We start from the raw sequence: 25067 nt of genomic DNA, 5'->3' as shown, positions 1-25067 counted from the left end.
CCTTCAGTTCAGTTCAGTCACTCAGTCGTGTCCAGCTCTTTGCGACCCCATGAACTGCAGCACACCAGGCTTCCTTGTCCATCACCAACTCCCAGAACTTACTCAAATTCACGTCCATCAAGTCAGTGATGCCATCCAGCCATCTCATCCTCTGTCGTCCCCTTCTTCTCCTGCCTTCAATCTTTCCCAGCATCAGGGTCTTTTCCAGTGAGTCAGTTCTTTGTGTCAGGTGGCCAAAGTATTGGAGCTTCAGCTTCAGCATCAGTCTTTCCAATGAATATTCAGGGTTGATTTCCTTTAGGATTGACTGGTTTGATCTCCTTGCAGTCCAAGGGCGGATTCATTTTGATATTTGGCAAAACTAATACAATTATGTAAAGTTTAAAAATAAAATAAAATTAAAAAAAAAAAGCAGTAATTCTTTGATGCTCAGTTTTCTTTATGATTCAGCTCTCCATACATGACATACAATATCCATACATGACTACTGGAAAAACCATAGCTTTGAGTATACAGACCCTTGTCAGTAGAGTAATGTCTGCTTTTTATTATGCTGTCTAGGTTTGTCATAGCTTTTCTTCCAAGAAACAAGCATCTTTTAATTTCATGGCTGCAGTCACCATCTGCAGTGATTTTGGAGCCCAAGAAAATAAAGTCTGTCACTGTTTCCATTGTTTCCCCATCTATTTGCCATGGAGTGATGGGACTGAATGCCATGATCTTAGTTTTCTGAATGTTGAATTTTAAGCCAGCTTTTTTACTCTCATCTTTCACTTTTATCTAGAGGCTCTTTAGTTCCTCTTCACTTTCTGCCATAAGGGTGATGTCATCTGCACATATCTGAGGTTATTGATATTTCTCCCTACAGTCTTGATTCCAGCTTGTGCTTCATTCAGTCCAGCATTTCGCATGATGTACTCTGCATATAAGTTAAATAAACAAGATAACAGTATTCAGCCTTGACATACTTCTTTCCCAATTTGGAACCAGTCCATTGTTCCAGTTCTAACTGTTGCTTCTTGACCTGCATATAAATTTCTCAGGAGGCAGGTAAGGTAGTCTGGTATTACCATCTCTTCAAGCGTTTTCAACAGTTTGTTGTGATCCACACAGTCAAAGGCTTTAGCATAGTCAATGAAGCAAATGTAGATGTTTTTATGAAATTCTCTTGCTTTTTTGTGAGCCAGTGGATGTTGGCAATTCGATCTCTGGTTCCTCTGCCTTTTCTAAATCTAACTTGAACATCTGGAAGTTCTTGGTTCACATATTGTCTCTTGCTTGGAGAATTTTGAGCATTACTTTGCTAGCGTGTGAGATGAGTACAATTGTGCATTAGTTTGAACATCCTTTGGCATTGCCTTTCTTTGTGATTGGAATGAAAGCTGACTTTTTCCAGTCCTGTGGCCAGGGGACCTTCCCAACCCAGGGATCGAGCCCAGGTCCTCTACATTGCAGGTGAATTCTTTACCATCTGAGCCAGCTGGAAAGCCCAAGAATACTGGAGTGGGTAGCCTATCCCTTTTCCAGGGGATCTTCCCAACCCAGGAATCAAATCAGGGTCTCCTGCATTGCAGATGGATTCCTTACCAGCTGAGCTATCAGGGAAGCCCTTTGAGTTGACCTTGGTAATTCCTATTTTCTTTGACTATCATCCATTTTATTTAATCTTCAGGTTTATTGACATTAAGTTATATGTAATTCTCTCATAATTAAAAAAAAAAATCTCTCCAGATCTGTAGTTATAATGTCCCTGTTCTTAGCCCTAATGTTAATTATAACTTTTCTCTTATTTTTAGTTGATGAGACCTTCCAAAGGATTATCCACTTTTGTTAGTTTTTATTTTTTTATTTTTTATTAATCTTTAAAACTTAATTTAAAAATGTATTGTTTTTTATTGAAGTATAGCTAATTTATCATATTGTGTTAGTTTCAGGTGGTGCAGCATAATGATTCAGTTTTACATATATTTTATATATTCAGTTATATATATATATATATATATTTATAGGCTTCCTATAGGCTTCCCAAGTGGCTCAGTGGTAAAGAATCCACCTGGCAATGCAGGAGACATGGGCTCAATCCCTGGGTCAGGAAGATCCCCTGGGGGAAGAAATGGCAGCCCACTTCAGTATTCTTGCGGGAATAATCCCATGAACATAACAGCCTGGTGGTGACTGAGCACACACATTATATATATATCCAGTTATATATACGTGTGTGTGTGTATATACAGATATAGATATTCCTTTTCAGATTCTTTTCTCCATATAGGTTATTACAAAATATTGAGTATAGTTCCCTGTGCTATACAGTAGGTCTTTGTTGGTTATCTATTATATACATAGTAGTATTTTATATATGTGTGTATCTGCTAATCCCAACCTCCTAATTTACCCGCCCCCCCCCCCCCTTTCACCTTTGGTAACCATAAATTTGTTTTCTGTGTCTGTGTCTTTCTGTTTCATTAATAAGTTCATTTATATCATTTTTTTTAGATCCCAAATATAAACAATATCACATTATAGTTGACTTTCTTTATATGGCTTACTTCAGTTAGTATGATAATCTCTAGGTCCATCCATGTTGCTGCAAATGGCATTATTTCACTTTTGTGGCTGAGTAATATTCTTACATATATATATGCCAGTTCTCATTTTCAGAAAGGGCGCTGTACTTCTGGAACAGTGAATATATTCTTAGTTTGATTGAGGAGAATATTGATAAAATTCTGCCAATTATGTTTGGCAGTTTGTACAAAATCTCCAAAGAACACTGGAATCCGTGTCTTTTATGATGATTGTGTCATTTTTGTTTTTCTAACGTCTTTGTCATTCGATCTCATAACCCATACATAGGAAACCTATACAGATTTGAAACTCCCAAGGTTAACATCACATGGTTCTATTCTGCAGTGAGTTTTATGAAGTTGTACATACATGTGGGTCTGTGTGTGTGTTTGTTTGTAGCAGAGAAAGGTTTACTGCAGGGCCAAATGAAAAGAATGGAGTGGCTTATCCTTAAAAACTCTGAACTCCTGCATGTTCTTAATTTCAGTTTAGAATTGCAAATCTAGGGATTGTCTGGTATGACATTCTGCCAGTATCCAGGCTCACATCTCAGCTGGCTTAGCCCAGGGAGAAGTGTCAGTGCTCAGGGTCATGTCAGTGATGTTTAGATTGCGTATGTTCTAAATTCTGTAACATCCTTATCCTATTGTCTACTTTTCTTCTTACAAGTCATAGTAATTGCATCTTTTTCAGCTGCTTTTAATGCTGTTATTCAGGATTTGTGATAGTAGACTCTAGAGTAGTCCCTGTGTTCCCTCATAGCTCAGTTGGTAAAGAATCTGCCTGCAGTGCAGGAGACCTACGTTCGATTCCTGGGTTGGGAAGATTCCCTGGAGAAGGAAATGGCAACCCACTCCAGTACTCTTGCCTGGAGAATCCCATGGATAGAGGAGCCTGGCAGGCTACAGTCCATGGGGTCGCCAAGAGTCGGACACGACCTGGTGACTAAATCATCATCATCATATATGCCACATGGTCTTTACCTCATTCATCTGTTGATGGACATTAGGTTGCTTCCATGTCTTGACTGTTGTAAATAGTGCTTAAGTTGAATATTGGGGTGCATATCTCTTGGTTTTCTCTGGGTATATGCCCAGTTATCTATTTTTTTAAGACAAAGTTTTTAACACCAAGTTTTTAACTTAGGTATAGTTGATCTACTACTACTACTAAGTCGCTTCACTCGTGTCCGACTCTGTGCAACCCCATAGACGGCAGCCCACGAGGCTCCCCCGTCCCTGGGATTCTCCAGGCAAGAACACTGGAGTTGGTTGCCATTTCCTTCTCCAATGCATGAAAGTGAAAAGTGAAAGTGAAGTCGCTCAGTCGTGTCCGACTCTTTGCGACCCCATGGACTGCGGCCCACCAGGCTCCTCCGTCCATGGGATTTTCCAGGCAAGAGTGCTGGAGTAGGGTGCCATAGTTGATCTACAGTAGGTTAATTTCTGCTGTATGGCAAAGTGATTCAGTTATACATACATACTTTTTTACATGCATTTTCATTATGGATTATCTTAGGATATTGAATATAGTTCCCTGTTATATAGTTGGACTTGTTTTTTATCCATTCTGTATGTAATAGTTTGCATCTGGTTACCCTGAATTCCCAGTCCGTCACCCCCATATCCCCTTCCCCCTTGGCAACCACAAGTCTGTTCTCCGTGAGTCTTTTTGTTTCATAGATAGATTCATTTTAAAACAAACAAAAATTTTTTGAGTCAATAAAGATTCAGTCTACTCTTTTTTTGACTTTTACTTTATGTTTATAATTTGGTCTTTATTTTCTTTTTTGAGTTTGTTACTCATTTTCTAGATTTTTGGGTTAAATGTTCAGTTTGTCATTTTCAATCCTGTTTCCTCATAGAAATATTTTAGTAGTTGTTATATAATCACCAAAGATGGCAACATTGAAAGATAACACTCATTTATGAGTATGTAAATTGTAAAAGTAAGCTCATTTTTTGTTATATTGTATCCTCACCTTGTAATATAATTTAAAAACACTTATTGCTAATATAAAAAAGTACAATAAATATAAATAGGAAGTCCAAAATGTCTGGGAATATAGGAAAAATATGCCTTTATTACACTTCTTTCTTTTAGTGAACAATTGAATTAATTGCTTTAAGCTTAGAGATAACTCACCAACAGAAAAATTCCCTGAAGGTTGGAGAAAATTAGCAATCATATTATATGAAAATAGAACTAATACTTTGCTTTAAAATTTGTCTCTGTTTCTGGACTTCTTGTGCAGCTTGTTATTTAACAGAAAGGAATACATATACATTTTTATACAATAATATCTGCATTGAGGAGTGGAGACTTAGCAATATTCAGTCTTCTAAAGAAATTCTGTCCATCACAAATTAAAACAAGGCAGCCATACAGTCTCCATGCATTCTAACGTGTTGAGAATGCTCCACATAAGTAAGCTTTCCGTAACTCATCTGGAAGGTATTGGAAGGATAAAAATAGACTAAACGTTCAAAATTTCCATCCTAGGAGTTTCCTGCTTTTGCCTACATCTCAATTGTCAGTCCAGGTCCTGGCTCCTACTACACTCTGGTCTGTGCAAAGACAGTGGAAGCGTTTACGCCATAAATATTCAGGCTGCCAGATTGTCTGGGCATTGGCCTCTGCCTGCCCTGAAACAGCTCCTTTCCTGCTCTTCTGTCAGAGTGGAAAAAGTGAAGGAGGGAGACTGTACAAAGACCCAGAAGCCAGGATGACAAGCATGTGGGATTTAAAAGGGTTCATAGGTTTGTTTTCAAGGAATATGGGGCTTACAGAATCCATCCGTTCTCTGCTGGATGGCATGTCAGATTACGCTCTGTCAGCCCAGTTTGTTTAGGGGAGTCACACTGTGGAATCTGACCCTTTCTGGTTCATAGAGATAGATGGAGTCTGATGGTCATAGGGCACTTTTGCCCGCTTTCTGTCATTTTAGTTACTTTGCTTCCTTAGGCAGTCCTTAGATAGATAGAGATGAGTTTCTGGAAACTAGAGAAGGCAATGGCACCCCACTCCAGTACTTTTGCCTGGAAAATCCCATGGATGGAGGAGCCTGGTAGGCTGCAGTCCATGGGGTTGCTAAGAGTTGGACACGACTGAGCGACTTTGCTTTCACTTTTCACTTTCCTGCATTGGAGAAGGAAATGGCAACCCACTCCAGTGTTCTTGCCTGGAGAATCCCAGGGACGGGGGAGCCTTGTGGCTGCCGTCTATGGGGTCACACAGAGTCGGACATGACTGAAGTGACTTAGCATAGCATAGCATAGCATGTGACTTTTATTCCTTGTCTTTGGATAGCACATTTCCTCAGATCAGCCTAGCACTTCTGAATGGAAGTCTTAAGTCATTCATTCATTCATTTCCCTACTATGCAGGCTAGGTAGGTGTCAGGCCCCACACAGCAGTGAAGGAAGATGTAGTGTGTCCTTATACATACTGGGAATGACCAGCTGCAAGCAAGTGCTTTGACAATTAATAAATTGCAGTTACGACCAGTGCTATGTAGAAGTAGTAAAGGAATTATGGGAGTGTTAAACAGGAAGGCCTGGTCTAGACGGGGAGGGTCAAGAAAAACTTTCCGGGGGTAATGACTTAAGATGGCAAGGATAAGATGAAACAGAACTGCTAAAAAGAAAGAAACAGAGAGTACGGTTTTTCGGGCTGAAAGGAACCAAAGATACCATCTACTGATGGTCGATCCTTACATTCCCAAATGAGAAAACTGAGGCCCAGGAGGTGAAGGGAGTTGCCTGACTACAGTTACACAGCTTGTTAGCCCCAGGGCTAGAGATGCAAACCCAGCGTGGTTTTCTTAGGTGGGTAGAAAGCAAGATGCACTGAGTCAGAAGGGACTTAGGCTTGGGGGAAGCCAGGTAGGTTTTAAGTTTAACGCTGCCTCCAGGTCAGCTGAAGAGCTACTTCTTCAGGTTGGGGAGGGCATTAGAAGTGCCTCATCTGACAGTTTGCTGTAGCATAGTTTGGGGTGGGGGGAGGAGGTACCAAACATACATACACCTGAAACAATAAATATGGTGATCCAGTAGTTAAGACTCTGTGCTTCCAGTGCAGGGGTCACAGGTTCGATCCCTGGTCAGGGAACTTGAGATCCTGCATGCCGTGCAGCATGGCCAAAAAATAAACAAATAAATAAAATAACAATTAAAATAATAAAATGATTTTTAAAGTATAAATGTGGAGTTCAGTTGGGAGACTACTCACTGTTCTACAGCTGTCTAGCTGTGTGGAGAGAAGTCACATAACCTCTCTGAATTGGCATTCAGAGCTTATACTTGGGTATATTTCCTTTCAGTCTTTTCCTGTGCATTTTAGGAGCTTGTTAGAGATCAGTTGTGTCCTATATTTCACCTCAGTCTTTGAAGACTAAAGTCTCCTGTTTGGGTAAAATATTGTTTAAGTCCCCCTTTAAAGAGCAGTTTGCCAGCCTGTGCTTGCCCAAACATCCAGAGAATAACTGTAGCAAGTGAGCCAAGCTCCAGGATCTGTAAGAATCGCTAGCAACTGAGCATATTTCTATAAAGCAATAAAGGTTTTTCTGTTTTGTTCATCTGTTACCCTTATGCTGTTGCCACTTTCACATTCAGTGTGTGTAGGTGGAGAGTATGAGATAACACCGTTTCACAAATGAAAGTGAGTGGAAAAGGGCCGCTTTCCCTTTAAGGCAGTTTCAGCCCAAGCTCCCGCCCCTTTCCTGATTGACAAACCTACCCAAAGTCACATGATCCGCCTCTATTTGAAGGTCACAAAAAGCTGCTTCCTTTAGAGACAGAGGGGGAGAGAGAGAGCAAGAGGGAGAGTGAGTGTGAGAGTTAGTTCAAGCCAAAATGGCCGACAGAGTCTCTGCTGGTTTCTGAATATTTAAAATAACAAAAAAACAGATAGACAAAAAGAAATCATTTTTTGGACCTTTTTTCATTTCCATTTCTACCTTGTATGCCTCAATTTGCTGGATTTAAGCACTGCTGCACTTTATGAGGTTGGTAAATATTTTCAATTTTTTAAAACCAATTGATTTATATGGATCTTGTCTAACCGTTTTCACTCGTGGTGTTGCAAATCGACATTTGTCTAGCGTGGAGACTGGCTTCAGACATTTCGTGAATCTGTAAATCAGACCCGTGATGTACTTTTGGTTCGGCATTTTAGAAATGGAAAAGCCTTGGTAAAATATTTAATTTTGAAGTGATTTAATTGCACTTTTAATTTATATGCAGATTTTCATCCTCGTTTGTGTCTTGCAAATAAATGAAGCTGCGAGTAATTGAAAATTTGATATTTAGAAAGAGGTTTTTTAAAAAAAAAAAAAAAACACAGACCTCTCCCTACCCCCTTAAATCTGCTGCAAAAATTTGCATAAATATAAATGGGTTTGCATTCTTTCGGCTGCTAAGGCCGACAAAGGATCTGGGAGGGCAAGCGCTACCACGGGAAAGCCTTTTTCTTTTTTTCTTAAAGCTTGGCCATCCTTCCTAGAGAGATTTAAACCTAAAATAAGACCTGATACATTTTAAACATCAGGCTGGGGGCGAGTGAACACCAGGAGGTTTGGGGTTTGTAGATTCCCTGGCTTGAAAACCTCCCAAGCAGTGTGTGGATCACCCCTCTCCTCTCGGCGCGCGCTCTTTTGCGCTGGGTCTCTGTGTGTATGCTCAAATGTGCAGCCAGATGAGCTTTTATTTTGATCGTGGTTTGAACCAAATGGTGGGAGTATCTTGTAAACATGGTGTTTGAAAGATAGAACAGCTCATCACCCCGATTAGGAATTATTTTTCTCTCAGTTTCTCCCTGTGGATTGGCCTTCTCCGTTTCTCATGGCTTACAATTTCTGTTTAATTTTATATGGATGAACTGGGCTTTTCAGCACAAATTCAGCTTCTGTATGTCTAGTTGTCTGTTTCAGCCACGTATCCATTGTGAAATGGTCGTATTTGGTCACCTAAATAAGTAGGTGTACCTGTGTGTCTGTTGGTTACCCTCGAAACTGTGCAGTGAGTGCCCTGAAGTTAAATTCCATTACTCCTAATGCAGGATTCTAGAAAGCCTGGGGATGGGGAGGGAAGAGGACTGAAAACTTGCCTTCTCAGAGCCACCTCCCCCGGTCGTTGTGGGAATGTGATGTAATGCTCTCGGTCTGGTGGGCTGAAAGGATTGTAGTTTGTGATGTGGCGGGGAAATATCCCCCACCCCTGGGGAAACTACCCCACCCCCCTCAGCATATCCCTGGCTCGCAGAGGCCTTGTTTTCTTTTCTTTTCTTTTTTTTTCCTCCTAATTTGTATCCTCCTGATTTATGCCTTAGCATATTGGCATGAGAAAGAGACTGTTCTAAAGCTGTTACAAAGTATAGTTTAGAAAGGCCATTTAAAATATGCAAATTGAATTGTCATATCCCCATCATTAAATATGTAGACTTGGATTAAAGGTAATTAAGCATAAATGGAATAATTTTGATCAGAAGGGAGCATTGGGGCTTTTTTTTGTTTGTTTCCTTTTTAATCTAATTATAAGATGCTTGCTGGGCCTGAGAGTGTTAAAAAAAATGGAAAAAATGCTGGACCATTTTGAAAATTTGACAGTCTGCAAGAGGGTGTGTAATGCTTTCAAAAGCTTTATTCACTGTTAAAATGGATTGGCCTCTTGTGCTGAAAAATGGCCTGTTTCTTTGGGCCAATTGTTTGTAGATGAAGGGACTTTCACGCTAATTTAACAAAAAGATGTTCCATTTGAATTCATAAAGATAATTAAAGTCCTCTGTCTCTAAAGAGCAAGTATTTTATTATTTTTCTAAAATTAATGTTGTTAGTAGCAATGGAAATGAGTGGGGAAGTGACGGTTTAAATTCAGTGTAAATTTTTTTGGTGGTAGAAGTTCAGCTTTTGTGTAAGATTGGAAACATTACATTCAAAAGGTAATCTGGAACAAATTTGTCTCTTAGAAAATTTTTTTACAGCTTGAATTTAAAGGAAAAGACGTAGAAGTTACCATAGTAATAGAGAGTGTTGCTTTGTGGTAGACCTGAGGAAAATTAGAGTTCTGATTTTTGTTGTTGTTTTTTTCTGAAAATGAAAGCACTTATTTGGGGCTTTACTTGTTAGATGATTCATTTTGTGCCCGTTTCCTAAATTGGCCTTACAGAAGAAGAATGAGATGAACCTCAGCTTTCCACATTTTGTCACCAGCTTGTTTTTCTGGACTGTGTAAACATGTGAATAGCAGGTTAATTCAGTTTGCAGAGCGGAGGGACCAGAGGCAGGGTGCCTGCTTTCTTAGGCAAGAAGGAGAATGATACAGTGAACATTTAACAGAACGCCATCTGATTCTTTGAAATGTTTTGGTAAATATTCTTCTCTCTAGACAGGTTGAGAAGTGTGATAAATAAGACCTGGTTTCACGTATGTTAAGCGTTATGGCTCTGGTGAGTTTCAGAAGCTCAGCTGCCATTTTGGATCTAAGTTCCTGCAGAGCCCATCCTTATGGCACACCAAACTCTGGTAATTCAGGAGCAAATAAAAATGAGTTATACATCAAGCGTGCAGGTGGATAGTCCTTAATTTGTGCCTTTTGTTGAAGTTTTCTTTCTGTTGGCACTGTGAAGTGAATCTTTAAAAACTTTAGAGATGTGGCTGATGTTATGAAGAGCAAAACGCAGAAATACTAGAACTTGCACGTTGTGGTTTTTAAAAATGAGGCAGTGTATGCAGAGGAAGTTTCTATCTGGAGAAAAAAATAATATAATCGTCACTAAAGTCTCCCCACCCCCAATGCCTGTTTCCTTTTGCTGGGTCTACTTGTGATATTATAGTAATGTTACTATTCACAATGCTACTGTGTTGCAGAAAGAAATGTCACAGATTCATTATTCAGATTTTACTGAAACCTCACAAAAATTGATAGCACCGTTTAATCAGAAGTGGTATCTTATTTTTAAATTGTTTTTCAGTCCTTTTATCTGCATACCAGAAAGAAAGTGTTGGCATCTTTGGTATACAGCGCAAACTCAACTCCGTTGTTCAGCTTTGAATGGCCATTTGTTATTCTTTTTCGCCACTGGGACAAGTCATTTAGAAATCAGCTTCTAAAAATTGAAGCAGAGACTTGTAAGGCTTTTCCAGCTCTTAATCCTATAAGAGACACGGAAGGAGTGATCTGTGATGATGAGACCTTCAGGTTCTGCAGAGTAGGCCCCAGCAAGTAACAGTAGTAAGGGGTTAGGTCTCACCCTACCCAGCTGCCCCAGAACTGAAAAGTTTGCAAGAGATTTAATTTTTACAACTCAGTATATTCATTGACCTTCTGTCGGTTAAACTGGACAAGACCCTGAGGCAACACAGATGAATGTACTTTGTCCCAACCCTAAGGAGTACCACTCTGGTGAGGGAGATGCTCCGTAAAAGAACCAGAGGCCTTACCTTGGTGCTCTGTGAGAGGTAGAGCAAGTCCCTGGCGCATAAGTAGCCTGAGTATCTGTGTGAGGAGAACCTTTGTTTAAAGAAGCCAAATAATTACTCCTCATTAATTTTTAGTTGTCATTTGGCTGTTAGATTTTCTTTAAGTGGACCTTGTGATTTAAAGGTGGGGTTTCTGACCATTGGCTGGGGAGTAGGGCAGCCTAGGCTAATTGTTTCCTAGTACAGTATTGTTCAAGGATTTATACTAATCCGACTTCCCTCACCTGCTTCTACGATTAGAACTGGGGGTGGGGTGGGGTGGGGTGAGGTGGGGTGAATTGAAGCCACTTGGCCTGAAAAGGGATTTAACCCATAATGGTGACATTTTAACATGTTTTCCTTTCTTCCTTCAAATACTCAGCCATCATTTATGGCAGATGCTGGTGTTGTAGGTGCTTCGAGAGCTAAGAATTAATTTGGTCGGCCCAGGGCCCCCAGGAACCACTGGTTCATGTGGAAATGTTTGCCATCTGATGACTATCTAACCTACTGCTTTGGGTTACAATTAGGGTAATGCTATAATTCCTTTCACCTGATGGTCTCCTCACTGATAATCAGGGAATGAATGGTAATTTTTGCTTGTGCACAACTTTTGGTTGTGCTGCTGCTGCTGCTGCTGCTAAGTCGCTTCAGTCATGTCCGACTTTGTGCGACCCCAGAGATGGCAGCCCACCAGGCTCCCCCGTCCCTGGGATTCTCCAGGCAAGAATACTGGAGTGTGGTTCCATTTCCTTCTCCAGTGCATGGTTGTGCTAGAGACTTCCATTTAAGGTTTGACGAGGTAGTCATTTTATCCATTATTATTTTCTTTAGCTGTGCGAAATTATCTTTTAAATTATTTGAGAACCCTGTGTGATCAGTTGCCTCCCTAGTTACTCTAGCACATCCCTCAGTTTTCCTCTTTTAATACCCTTCACTTGTATCACTTGGTCTTCCCTGGTGGCTCAGTGCAGGAGACCCAGGTTCGATCCCTGGGTCAGGAAGATCCCCTGGAGAAGGAAATGGCAACCCACTCCAGTGTGCTTGCCTGGGAAATCCCATGGACAGAGGAGCCTGGCGGGCTACAGTCCACGGGGTCGCAAGAGTCTGACACGACTGAGTAACTAAACCACCACCAGTTGTATCAGTGTCTGAAATCACATTATTTGTGTGTGGCATCTCACTCCCCACTACCCAGAGCAGACTTGAGTGTTGTGCATGTTGCTCAGCCTTCAGTGTCTAGAATAGGGTTTAGCACAAGTGAGTACTCAGTAGAAATGTTTTTGAAGTAGACCTGAGTATAAGGTCACCAGGACCAAAATTAGCCCCTGTTTCTTCATCGGTAAAATGGGCACAGTGCTTTGCTGTGAAGCATAAAGGAAATGCTGGAACGAAAAGACCAGCACCTAGTCTTGTTGCTTAGTAAGTGTTTCCTTCCCCTTTGCTCTCCCTCTTTCTGTCTTTGTTCAATAAACCAGAAAGGCTGTAACGGCCCCACAGAAGCCTCGGTCCTCTGATGGCTCCCAGGATCAGGACGCCGGGGCACTGATTGCGCGGAGCCTCTGCCTGGATGAGGACTGGAGCCGGGCTGAGCCCTTTCTTTTATTCAAGTCCCTACATTCCTATGGTCTGATGTCGTCTCTTCATGCGCTCCAGTTTCCTTCAGGCTCTGCCCCTGTGGTGTATCCACATTTGCTTGGCTGCTCTTCATACATTCTGTGTTTTGCATCAAAAGGTTCTCAACAATTTCAGATGAATTGGTCTTAGAGTTTACAAGGCAAAGGAGAACAGAAAATGCAGTGGTTTTTTCCTTCATTTTTATTATTCTGAGCCTGCACATATAAACTCTTATGTATTTAACCAAACTGCTAATAGTTTTGACTCAGAAGACAGGTAAAATTAAAATTTAGGTCAATTACCCACTTGATACAATGCTTTTGAATTAATAAAGATGACACATAACATTCATTCATTGACCTTGGATTGGAATTTATTTCAAAGAAAGCCATTTTTATCTGTTAATTCATTTCAGCAAATAATTATTGAATACCTGTTACCTGCCAGGCATTGGAATAAGTGCTAGCATAGGAGTTTTATAGTAGGGAGATTTTTTTCCAGGTGCCATTATGAAGTTAGAATATAAATGCAGGGAGCCTGGTCAGTCCTCAGGGTGTTGGACGATTACGAAAGAGGGACATGCAACCCACATAGAAGGACCAGCTTATGCAAGAGCCCTGAGGCAAGAGAGGACTTCAGCATATTTGAGACCTGTATGTAGAGTACTTGGACATGGTTGGAGCGTGATGTGTGTAAGAGAAAAGATAATCTGGGAAATGAAAGGTGAATCTGGAAAGGTAAGCACTGGTGAGATGTGGGAGAGTCTATCAGTCATGTTTGGAAGTCTTTATCTTGAGAACAGTTAAAGAGTTCTCAGCAGGAATTTCACCTGTTCAAATTGAGTTGTTGAAAGATATGCTCTAGTCACCCTGTAGAAAGCGGCTGGAGGATTGAGTCTAAGACTGGATCGTATTGCAGTAACCCTAGGTAGTGGTGGCCTGGACTGACAGCGAGTTGGGAAGAAATGGATAAATCCAGAGACGTTTAGGAAGAAGATGTCACAGAACCTGATCATTGAGGATCAGGATTGGGGAGATAAAAGATCACATCTCTGTCTGTGGCCTGGGCTACTGATGAGATGGTTGTACCATTCACAGAATTAGGGTCCCTTTAGACAAGAGACAGATGTGGGATCGAGAAAATGAGTTCAATTTTGGAGTAATTGGATCTTGGGACATCTAAGTGAAGGTCAGGGCTTCACGCGTGGTGCTGGTGGTAAAGAACCTGCCTGCCAGTGCAAGAGTCGTAAGAGACCCAGGTTCAGTCCCTGGGTCGGGAAGATCCCTGGAGGAGTAATTAGACACCTGGCTGGAGATAAAATTTGAGAATCATCAGTGGTCCCAACTTTACAAAGATTTTCCTTTTTAAGTTGATTTCTTTGGTAAAATGTCCACAAATGGCAGTGTGCTGTGCAAGTGCTGTTAGGTGCTGTCGAAAGGATACTCTTTCATAAAGAGAAGAAGACCACAGATGCACTCCCATTACTACTGTGGTTGCCGTTAGAAATACGGAAGGAGTTTCAGGTAGGAGAAAGGCTAATTTCAGCTCGGTTAATGAGAGAAGGCTTTATGAGGACCTTTTATTTGAGATGAACTTTAAAGATAGGGCTTCCCTTGTGGCTCAGCTGGTAAAGAATCTGCCTGCAATGCAGGAGACCTGGGTTCGATCCCTGGGTTGGAAAGACACCCTGGTGAAGGGAAAGGCTACCCACTCCAGTATTCCAGCTTAGAGAATTCTATGGACTGTAAAGTCCATGGAGTCACGAAGAGTTGGACACGACTGCTCAACTTTCACTTTCTTTAAAGATTGCGCAGAAGAGCAGACTTGAGGGCAGAGCATTGCAGCTGGAGAAGGGCTGATTGTGTTCAGAGGGGACTGAAGGGTGGTTGGTTGTCTGTAGGAGAGCTGGGATGCCTGCCGAGTAGTTTGGATTGCTGCGGCAGATAGTGGGGATCTGTTGAAAGTCTGATAGCAATGTGATCTAAGTGGTATTTTGAGAAAACTAGTATGGCAGTGGGGCAGAGGAGGACGAGCGTGGTGGGGTTGGAAGAGGGGAGGGCTGAGGGGATAATTGAGACAGGCAGGCCAGGTAGCAGGCTGTGGCGAAGAGGACTGTTGGTTCCGAAAGGGCCTGCTGTAAGACTGTGGGGCTAGAGGAGCTACCAGGGACCCCCGGTGTTCAAGGTGAATGATGAGAATCTCCAGCAAAAGATGCAGCATTCCAGGTCAGACATACCAAGTTTAAGAAGTTGATAGGCCTTCCAGATGGACCTGGTTAGCATGCAGCTGACAATGTGGAACTGTAGCTTGAGAAAGAGTTTAGAAGCAGAGATAAAGAATTGGAAGTCCTCCATGTAGAAGTGATAATTGAAGCTGAGAGGGGATGAGGTCACCATGGAAGTGCAGAGAATGGAAAAGAGAACTGAGAATGGGGCCTTGGGGACAGGAGAGAAAGTAGACCTGGGAGAGGATTAAAGAAAGGTGCTTGTGCAGGACAGTCAGTCCGAGTCAGAGAGGAGAAGGGAAGGACTTCTCAGTGTCAGATGCGGTCAGCAGGTTTTGGGGTCACACAGGAAGAACAGTGTTTGGTTATGGCAGCCTCCCAGAACCCACTCATGGAAGGCGTTCTTGGTGGGAAAGGGTTGGGAATCATTAGGTTATGCCAGCACCATTCAGTGGAAATAGAATGTGAGTCATGTGTTATTTTACATTTTCCAAGAGTCGCATTAAAAAAAAAACAAAAGGCAGGAATTCCCTGGCGGTCCAGTGGTTAGGCCTCTGTGCTTTCACTGCCAAGGGCCCAGGTTCTATCCCTGGTTGGGGAACTAAGATCCTGCAAGCCACGTGGTCAAAACAGACACAGGTGAGATTAATTTTAATAATATCTACTTTATTTAGATATTTAGATGTGCAAAATAATGTCAGTTCAACATGTAATATATTTTAAAATATTAATGGGGTATTTGATATTCTTTTTTTAATATTCAGTTTTTCAAAATCTGGTGTTTGTTTTATCCTTACAGTGCATTTCAGTTTGAACATAAAATTTTATTAGAAATGCTTGATCTGTATTTAGATTTGATAAAACTTGTAGTTGAAAAAGTCGGGGCTTCTCAGGTGGCACAGTGATAAAGAATCTGCCTATCAATACAGGAGACCCAGGTTTGATCCCTGGGTCGGGAAGATCCCCTGGGGTAGGGAATGGCAACCCACTCCAGTGTTCTTGCCTGGAAAATCCTGTGGACAGAAGAGCCTGGCAGGCTATAGTCCATGGGGTCACAGATTTGGATACAGCTGAGCACAGACACATACACAGTTGAAAAACTATATTCACATACCCAGGTTTTTCCAAACATTTAAAAGTTTCCTAATAATGGAAGTAAATTACCAATTTAAAAAAAATTTTTTTTTTTTTTTGGCTGTTGCCATGCAGTTTACAAGATCTCAGTTTCCTAAAAAGGGGTTGAACCCAGGCCATGGATGTAAAATCCTAGAATTCTAACCACCAGGCAACTAGGGAACACCCTTAAAATTTAAGTTAAAATTCACTTGAAAATTCAGTTTCTCTGTCACAGTTCGGTTCAGTTCAGTCTCTCAGTCGTGTCCGACTCTTTGCAACCTCATGAATCACAGCACGCCAGGCCTCCCTGTCCATCACCAACTCCCGGAGTTCACCCAGACTCACGTCCATCGAGTCAGTGATGCCATCCAGCCATCTCATCCTCTGGCGTCCCCTTCTCCTCCTGCCCCCAATCCCTCCCAGCATCAGAGTCTTTTCCAATGAATCAACTCTTCGCATGAGGTGGCCAAAGTACTGGAGTTTCAGCTTTAGCATCATTCCCTCCAAAGAAATCCCAGGGCTGATCTCCTTCAGAATGGACTGGTTGGATCTCCTTGCAGTCCAAGGGACTCTCAAGAGTCTTCTCCAACACCACAGTTCAAAAGCATCCATTCTTCGTCGCTCAGCCTTCTTCACAGTCCAACTCTCACATCCATACATGACCACAGGAAAAACCATAGCATTGACTAGACGAACCTTTGTTGGCAAAGTAATGAAGTGCACACTAGCTGTGTGTGGCTACGAATTTAGACAGGGAGCATTTATGCAAAGTAAGACAGATACTTGCAGGTAATGTGCATTTTTGGAAATAGCCAGATCATCACTAAACATTCTTCCCATGGCAAAGCATTTCATAGGATTGATGTTACTTAGAACACAAGTGGGCTTATGCTTATGAAATTTTTAGGATTGGAGGGGTCAAATCCTAAGTTTACTTGTGAGAAGATGAACCTTTTTTTTTTAATGTGTAGGTTCTAAAATTTAAAACAAGGAATTGAAAAAAACTGTTCAGGTCTGCAGGATGGTACATCGGTAAAAGTTTTAAAATATAACCAATTTGTGTCCTATTAGAAATGCTAGGTACAGAGGTTTGCATCTAAGGAAGGGGTAGTCAGGGAGATTAGGATGGACATGTACACACTGCTGTATTTCAAATGGATAACCAACAAAGACCTACTGTACAGCACAGGGAACTGTGCTCAGTGTTACGTGGCAGCGTGGGTGGGAGGGGAGTTTGGGGGACAATGGATACGTATGTACATATGGCTGAGTCCCTTCGCTGTTCACCTGAGACTTTCACAGCATTGTTCATTGGTTATACCCTAAGACAAAGTGAAAAGCTTTTAAAAAGTAATTAAAAGCAGGTTTAGGTGGAGGGGTAGAAGCACTGCTGCCCCCTTTCTCAACTGTGGAGCCAGTGAGATGAGTGGTTTAGGTGGGAGGTGACATCAGGATTCCAGGGTTCTCAGAAGCTTTCAGTCCTCTGTCCCAGTCTTCCAACGTGGATAGAGGTGCATGAGGGGGAAGGGTGCCAAAGGCTAATTATCTTGGGCTTGAATCTCACTTCTCTTTGGCAGGCTGTTTGGCCATAGGCTATTATATTCATTTTGTATTTCTTGACATCTGGGCCAGTATAATATTTACTAAATATGAGTGGTTTATAAAAAAGCAGGTTCAGAGGTGTCTATTATATTTAGTGATCTCACTGATTTATACTGCTAGGTAGTTGCTAACTAGAACTTCTAAATAATAACCTGTAAAGATTAGGAAATGAATCCTAAATTCATTTCCAATTCAGAAATGATCCTGAATTGTGCTTGGAACCAAACCTTGTTCACACTGGAAAGTCAGGCGTTGGTTTTGGGTTGGTGCACAATTCCATCTTGGTGGGCATAGAGGACCTTATTTTTCCGTGAAATTTTCTTAAATTTCATATTTCCATGAAATTTAAGAATTTGAAGTGTCAGCTATTCTGTGAAGTCCTGTTTTTAAAATCAATATGAAAATTAATTCCTTACCTTTTTGTTTTCCTTCAGAAGTACATTTTGGTTATCCATGCCTTGGTTAAAAACAACTATACTGTGTAGTAGTGGGCTTACGTGATGCCCTTCATTTATTTTTTGATATTTATTATTTGTTTTTATTTGGGTGTGCTGGGACCTAGTTCTGGCACTGGGGATCCTCAGTGTACCTTGCAGCATTTAAGGTCTTTAGTTGGGGCATGTGGGATCTATTTTTCAAACCTGGGGCCCCTGCATTGAGAGCTTGAAGTCTTAGCCCCTGGACTACCAGGGAAGGTCCTGCATGTGGTCATTTAATGGCTTAATAAGACCAGAGACCTAGGACAGGATCTCTTGTCCCCTTCTCAGGAACCCAAAGCAGTGAGTCTTGTACCTCTAGATGCCATTGTTTGTGGGGTTTTTTTACCCTTTGCTTGCAGAAAATAATTGCCGCTCTTTTATGCCAAGAAGTTGCTGTTTTTAAGCTGAAGTTAGATAGCTAATTGGGTAGTTTAGAACAGTGGCTTCCAAACTTTTTGATTGGATCAACACTGAGAAATAAAATTTGCATTGAGATAAAGTATTGTTGTTTAGTTGCTAAATCGTCTCCAACTCTTATTGTGACCTCATGGATTATAGCCCTCCAGGCTCCTCTGTCCATGGGATTTCCCAGGCAAGAATGCTAGGGTGGATGACCATTTCCTTCTCCAGGGGATCTTCCCAACCCAGGGATGGAACCCCAGTCTCCTGAGTCTCCTGCACTGGCAGCTTGAAGATTCTTGGCCATTGTACAACCTGGGAAGTGAAGTGAAGTTGCTCAGTCGTGTCCAACTCTTTGCGACCCCATGGACTGTAGCATACCAGGCTCCTCGGTCCATGGGATTTTCCAGGCAAGAGTACTGGAGTGGGGTGCCATTTCGAAGCCCCATACATAAAGTATGCACTAAAGCAAAAATATTTTCTATGTGATCAATTCTATCCTGATACGTTCCACTCAAGTCCATTTTTTTAAAACAAAACCCCAAATAAGCTGATCTCAACCACTGAAATGGCTTAATGACCCACTCTGTGTTGTCTCACTAAAGTTTAAAGAAATTTTAAGGAACCACTCAGGAGTTGTCCATATTCCCAAACATGGTCCCCACTTTGGTTGGTTTTGAGAATCAGATTTGTCAGTCTGCTCAGTTGTCACACCAACCACATTCATAAGTGATTTTTAGAAGTGTTCATTTGCTACTTGAGCATGTAGAAGATAGGTATTTTTGATGACCAGAATGTTGTCCTTCCTATCCAGAGCATTCTGTCTGGATCACGAGGAGTTGGCCATCCATATTGAGGAATGGAGAGATTTACATATGTCCCCCCTCCCCAAATTTTAGAGAAGCTTAAGTAGAAAAACCAGACTACCAGATAATATATTTTCTCTTGAAAAAGCCCCACAGAAAACAGTCATACTCTGTTTTGGGAGGGGTGATTCCTGGCCCTCTTTCCAGGTTTCAGGAAGACACATTTCCACTAATTAACACATTCTGTTTTCAGATACACTTCAGTAGGTTTGATTAGTTCAGCATTTCCCACTGTCAGGGTACTAATAGGTTTGCCTGGGAAAAAAAGAGAAAAAAAAGGTTCCTTTCCTGAATTAAACTGATCTTGCTTACTACAAGGACTTAGAGTCTTTAAGATGCTAATATGTATTGAGAATCTTAAAAGTGTTGTGTATATATAAAATCTTAAAGTACCAGATTTTTATTTTTGTTTTTTAGGCACAGTTTGGAGTAATGCATGGTGTGCTTTCCATTTTAATTATTCCTTTCTAAAACTACATTCTAGACAAGCAAGCTGGATTTGGCTGTTCCCCAAGTCTCTTCAGACACTTTAACATGGTGGTTCCCAGATGTAGTTTCAGGGAACTGTAACATTGCAAAAGCAATATTAGGGTCCAACATGAGTTAACCAGTTTTAAATTTGCCAACTAACAGCATTTGGGGAAAAAAAAAAAAGGCAGCCCTGTTTATTACCACTATTTCAAAGAAAAGGCATTTTGACAAAAGAGTAGAATGGACAGTCTCAGAATAAGAAACATTTTACTAAGTTGAATATAGCTTTATGAAGACTATTACATGGGGAATGCACATCAGCACAGGTACAGGAGTTCAGCGTTAGGGAACCACCCTAATTATAGACCATCTCTTAGCATGTATTAAAATTAACTATGTGCTCGCTGGTTTTATTAGCCTCACTCATAGGAGTACAAGTTCTGAGACTGCCTTCCTTCATTCTTATTTATTGACTGATGATGGTTACTGTGTCACAGGAACTCACACTTAAAAAAAAAAATTACTCCCTCTGAATATACTGTAACCAGATGACCATTCTACTTTAACATAAGAAGAAAAAAAAGCCAAGTCCATTAGGTGCTAAGCAGTTGTAGAATCTAGAAGATTCTATTCTAGTTGTAGAATTTAGAACATTCTATTCTATTCAGAGCCTGTTCCAAAGTTGATCTAATTTAATGAGGTATACAGTTGACCCTTGAACAATGCTGGGGTTAGGGATGACAGTCCTCTCTGGTTATCCGGGTGTAAATTTACAGTCAGCCCTTCGTATCCACAGTTCTGCATCTACGGATTCAACTGTTAAGTATTTACTCTTGAAAAAAAAATCCACGTTAGTGGACATGCACAGTACAAACACTAGTTGTTCAAGGGTCAACTGTATAGTCATGGTGATTTTGTAAAAGAGGCCATTAGATCACAAAACTAAATAATATTATGTACATTTCTGCCAGCCTGTTGGCTCTTGTTGACTTGTAAATAATGGCCATAGCTGATTTTCTGTCATATTACATATTATTTTTATGTCCACCCTCCCACTGTCACATCTTAAACGACAGAGACATTAAATCTGGCAGCCACACATCAAATGTCCCCTCTGTCCATCTTCAGCGAGAGAAAGTGCTTTTCCGATGCACTTTACTCCTGTAATCAAGGGGCGCATGGCCAGCAGCTCACTGGTCTGCCCTGCTGTGATAATGCTATCAGCCGGCTGTGGGAGTGGCTGTCCCCGTGAGGGCTTTGACTTCTCCTCATCAGAGTCCTCTGGCCAACAGAGGAAGAGGGGAGAGTTTGGGGTTAGCAGTGTAGGTAGGGTGTTTAGAAGCAGTATCATGCTGGTAGACGGGTGAGCAGGGTATACTCTGTGTCCTGTGTACTTGAAAAAAATTACTACCCAAGTATTTGTGCATCAGGCACTGTAGGTTGATGGGAATAGTATAAAGATAAAGACCTGGTTTTTCTTTTTGGAACACAACCAGTAATATGAGCCTGCCTGTAATAAAAACAGGCATGATGCCAAGAGATCCTGGAGGTTGGAGGCAGAGCCTAGGGCACTTAGGGAAGATTCCACCAAAGAGGAAGCATTTGACCTGAGTCGTCATCGGTGTTTTTTTTTTTTTTTTTTTTTTTTATTTATTTAGCTGTGCTGGGTCTTAGTTGCAGCATGCAGACTCTTTGATCTTTGTTACGGAACTTGTACTCTTAGTTACAGCACATGAGCTTTAGTTCCCTGACCAGGAATCAGATCCGGGTCCCCTGCATTGGGAGCGCCGAGTCTTAGCCTCTGGACTACCAGTGAAGTCCTTGAACTGAGTCTTTAAGGGAAGTTAGGAGTTGCTTGGGGAAGGCTAAGAACTGAGGTTCTGAAGTCAGGACTGATGTATGGTTAGGTCAACCCACTGTTGGGCAAGTAATATCTGTGTGCCTCAGCTTTTTCACTTGTGAAATGGGAGGTAATAGCAGTACCTGGAGTCAGTGTTAGCTACTGTTCTCATACATTCTATTGCTAGGCAGAGGAAGTGGCTTGAAGAGAGGCGAGGAGTTGGGGGTGGGGGGAGTATGAGAAATGGTGAGATGTTCGTGTAGGCTGCCTGGAGGGGAGGGGAAGGGTTGGTTGGATTTTGTGTTCTAAGGAATCTGAATTTTATCCCATAGAAAGCAGTTTTAAAACCTCAACTTGCCAGGGCTTCCCTGGTGGCCCAGTGGTTAAGAATCCACCTGTCAATGCAGGGGACACAGGTTTGATCCCTGGTCCAGGAAATTTCCACATGCCTAGGAGCAGCTAAGCCCGTGGGCCACAGCTGCTTAGCCGGTGCCCTAGAGCTCGTGCTCCGCAAGAAAAGAAGCACTCTTAGAGCCACCGCAATGAGAAGCCCACGCACTGCAACTAGAGAAATTTCTCACACAGCAGCAAAGACCCAGCGCAGCCAAAAATAAACAAACAACTGTTCTCAATGTAAAAAAAAAAATCTCAACTTGCTTCTGTTGATCTCCGTGTTGGGATCTGATACAGGAGGAAACATTGGGGGCAGTCAAAGCAAGAGGAGAGATTGGAAAATGTAAATTAAGTGAGTGACAGTACAGATGGCAAGAACTAGATTTTAGAAACAATTCGGTATTTCTAAATGGTGAAGTCCACTGGGTGTGAGAAAGAGGAGTTGTGCACAGGCCCCAGGCAGGGTGGAATGGGTGATGCCAGGAGTGGGAATGGGCATTCATTGGGTGGGGCAGAGGTGTTGAATGTGTAAAAGGGTGACGGTGGGGCTGACAGGCTTGTGTGTGCTTCGGATAACTTGCCTGGCATGCTGCAGTCCATGAGGTCGCAAAGAGTCGGACACAACTGAGCGACTGAACTGAACTGACAAGTGAAAAGAACCATCTGGAGCTCGAGAGAAGTTGGGAGCCATCCATTTACATCTGGAGATGGTCTTCTAGGTCATGGCTGTGACAGCACTCTCTTAGCAGATGATCAGAGGAGTGGGATGAAAACAGGAAAACGGTGGTGCAAGAGGAGCCCAGGCAGGAAGGCGTTTAGGGAAGTAAAGGAGAGTTATCAGGGCTGGGACCTCGGGTCAGCCGAGATAAACCCTAGATGTGGGGGCAGTTAGGTTTGGCCTTTAGGAGCTCGGTGCACCAGGTTCAGGGCTCCATTGAGGTCCAGCATTCATTCCGCTTGCTGCTGTCTGTCACATTGGGAAGTCTGCCTGTGGGTTTTCGGTTTCTCTGTCACTATGGTGAGCAGCTCTAGGACAGGAGCCAGTTATGCTCACTTCTGTAACCCCAGCACCACACACACAACACACACACACCCCTTGGTGGTGTTATTACTGTTGTGTCAGTTGCTCAGTTGTGTTTGACTCTGCAGCCGCATGGACTGTAGCCCACCAGGCTCCTCTGCCCATGGGGTTTTCCAGGCAAGAACGCTGGAGTGGGTTGCCATTTCCTACTCCAGAAGATATTCCCAGCCCAAGGATTGAAGCCGCCTCCTTCGTGTCTCCTTCATTGTCAGGGGAATTCTTTACCGCTAGCGCCACCTGGGAAGCCCTCTCCAGAGATAAAGCTGGGAGAAAAGAGATGAGACCCTTATCTTTGTAGGACTTATGTTCTAAAGCATGAAGCTGAAGGCTCAGGGGAAAGAACAAGTCCAGAGGTAACCAATGAAGATATTGGGATGAACTCTAACTTCATCATCCATGAACTGAGCCTGGTAACCAGGATGAATTTGCTACAGCTAGTAGGCCAGAACAGAGGAGAAGGTCTGAAAAGACAACAGAGCTGTGGGAAGAGATTTGCTGCATAGATGACAGGCTAACCTTGGAGAGGGAAGAGTAAATTTGGAAATGGACAGAAGGATATTTGAGGGAGTTCCCCCTGAGGGACATTCACCTCTGAATAGGAGGCATTCCTCGCTGTAAAACAGGAGATGGAATCTGAGTGGAGAAGGGCTACAGGAAGAGCCGTCTACCAGCTCTGTGGGCTTATAGCTGAGAGAAGACATCCTTTACTTGTAATTGCAGCGCTCTGCAGCCATGCAGGCTCCTTCCAGCAAGGCAAGGTGAAGAACACAGAGAGTTGGGGTTCGTCTGAGGCTGAGTGAGGACTGACCTGGGTCAGTAGTGTAGAGAAGCCAGGGCATGAAGTCTTCAGGGAATCCTGGTGAATGTTCATGAGAGTTCGGGCTGGGCTGTGAATAAGATAGGACCAGGGTCAGGCAAATGACCTGAAAAGGAAAGAAAGGTCTGGGTTGGAGGAGGTGAGAAAAGTATGCTTTAGAAGGGAAAGATAATACTTTCTTTGTGCTTTGAAGTGCTTTATATACATTAGCATTTAATCTTCATGACCATGCTAGAGCTAACTACAGAGATGTTAAGTATCGTGCCCAAAACTGCACAGGTGGGAAGGGATCCTGACAGCCTTGGCTGCTGAGTTTGTGTGCTTGAGCGCTAACCCTGACTGCCTTGGGGGGAAACCAGATGTGACCACTTCTCCCAGGCCAAATGGCTTCACGGAAGTTTCCTGAAGTTGCTGAACCATCCAGCCTGGCCTTCTAGCAGGATTCTTTTGAAGTGGCATGAAAGGGGCCTATGAACTGTTCCCTGCCTTTTAAGTACCTTTTACGCAACATTATATTTTATATAGAACTCTCTATTTTTCCCACCTGCCTTGTTCACGCCTAAACATCTTTGAATAGGGAAAAAAGACTATTTCACTGAGAAGACTTTAAATGCAGATCAGTCTCGAGTTCTTTGGGCTGTAGCACCTTCTCGATTTACCTGTCCTCCCCCCACCAAACTGAGGAGAGCCCGAGCAGCTGGCACTTCCACCTGTTTGAAGGGCGGAGAGACTGAAGAGAAGCTTGGCTGAAAGGAGGGGGATCTGGCTGTATTGCCTGTTGCAGCTTTTACAGTGGTTGGGGGGGCGGGGGTCATATTTCCGAGTTTGACAAACGAGAATGCATTCTCTTCCTGGGGCGAGTCCCCGTGTGTTTTCAGTGACATGGGTTCTTCTGGAGAGCGAGTTGGACTTCTGTTGGGTAAGGAGTTAGGCCCCTGGCCCTGTGCCCTCTGCCTGTGTCTGAGGCTGTGACAGGTGACTCAGAGTTAGGCTCTCTGCAGACCTGGGGTTGGGAGAGACATTTTGACCTTTGCTTGGAAGCCATTTGGAAGCACAGAAGCTTCGCAAATGAAACATGTAGACAACTTGATCCTCTTGTATGAAGAATCATTTGTAGAGATAGCAGTGTATATTCATGG

The 25067-nt window shown here is 42.4% G+C and overlaps 1 protein-coding gene across 13 annotated transcripts in view; it reads left to right on the top strand.

Moving 5' to 3' along the window:
* TNRC6B (trinucleotide repeat containing adaptor 6B) overlaps positions 1–25067 on the top strand; it is a 251648-nt gene that overhangs the window by 114627 nt on the left and 111954 nt on the right. The window contains exon 1 of one of the 13 annotated variants that reach the window (XM_044940837.2): positions 6632–7573. The exons of 11 other annotated variants lie outside the window; for them this stretch is intronic. Coding sequence is in view for 1 of the 2 variants with exons in the window: in XM_025282823.3 (XP_025138608.1) it covers positions 7569–7573 (5 nt within the window). In the remaining variant the exon portion in view is untranslated. Of the gene's footprint in view, positions 1–6631; positions 7574–25067 lie in introns of those variants that run through there. One more of the 13 variants, XM_025282823.3, reaches the window with a different exon arrangement.

The sequence above is a fragment of the Bubalus bubalis genome, chromosome 4, assembly GCF_019923935.1.
Source record: "Bubalus bubalis isolate 160015118507 breed Murrah chromosome 4, NDDB_SH_1, whole genome shotgun sequence".
Lineage (NCBI taxonomy): Eukaryota > Metazoa > Chordata > Mammalia > Artiodactyla > Bovidae > Bubalus > Bubalus bubalis.
The sequence above is the reverse complement of the archived record's forward strand: the minus strand, read 5'-3'. Positions and strand labels throughout refer to the sequence as shown.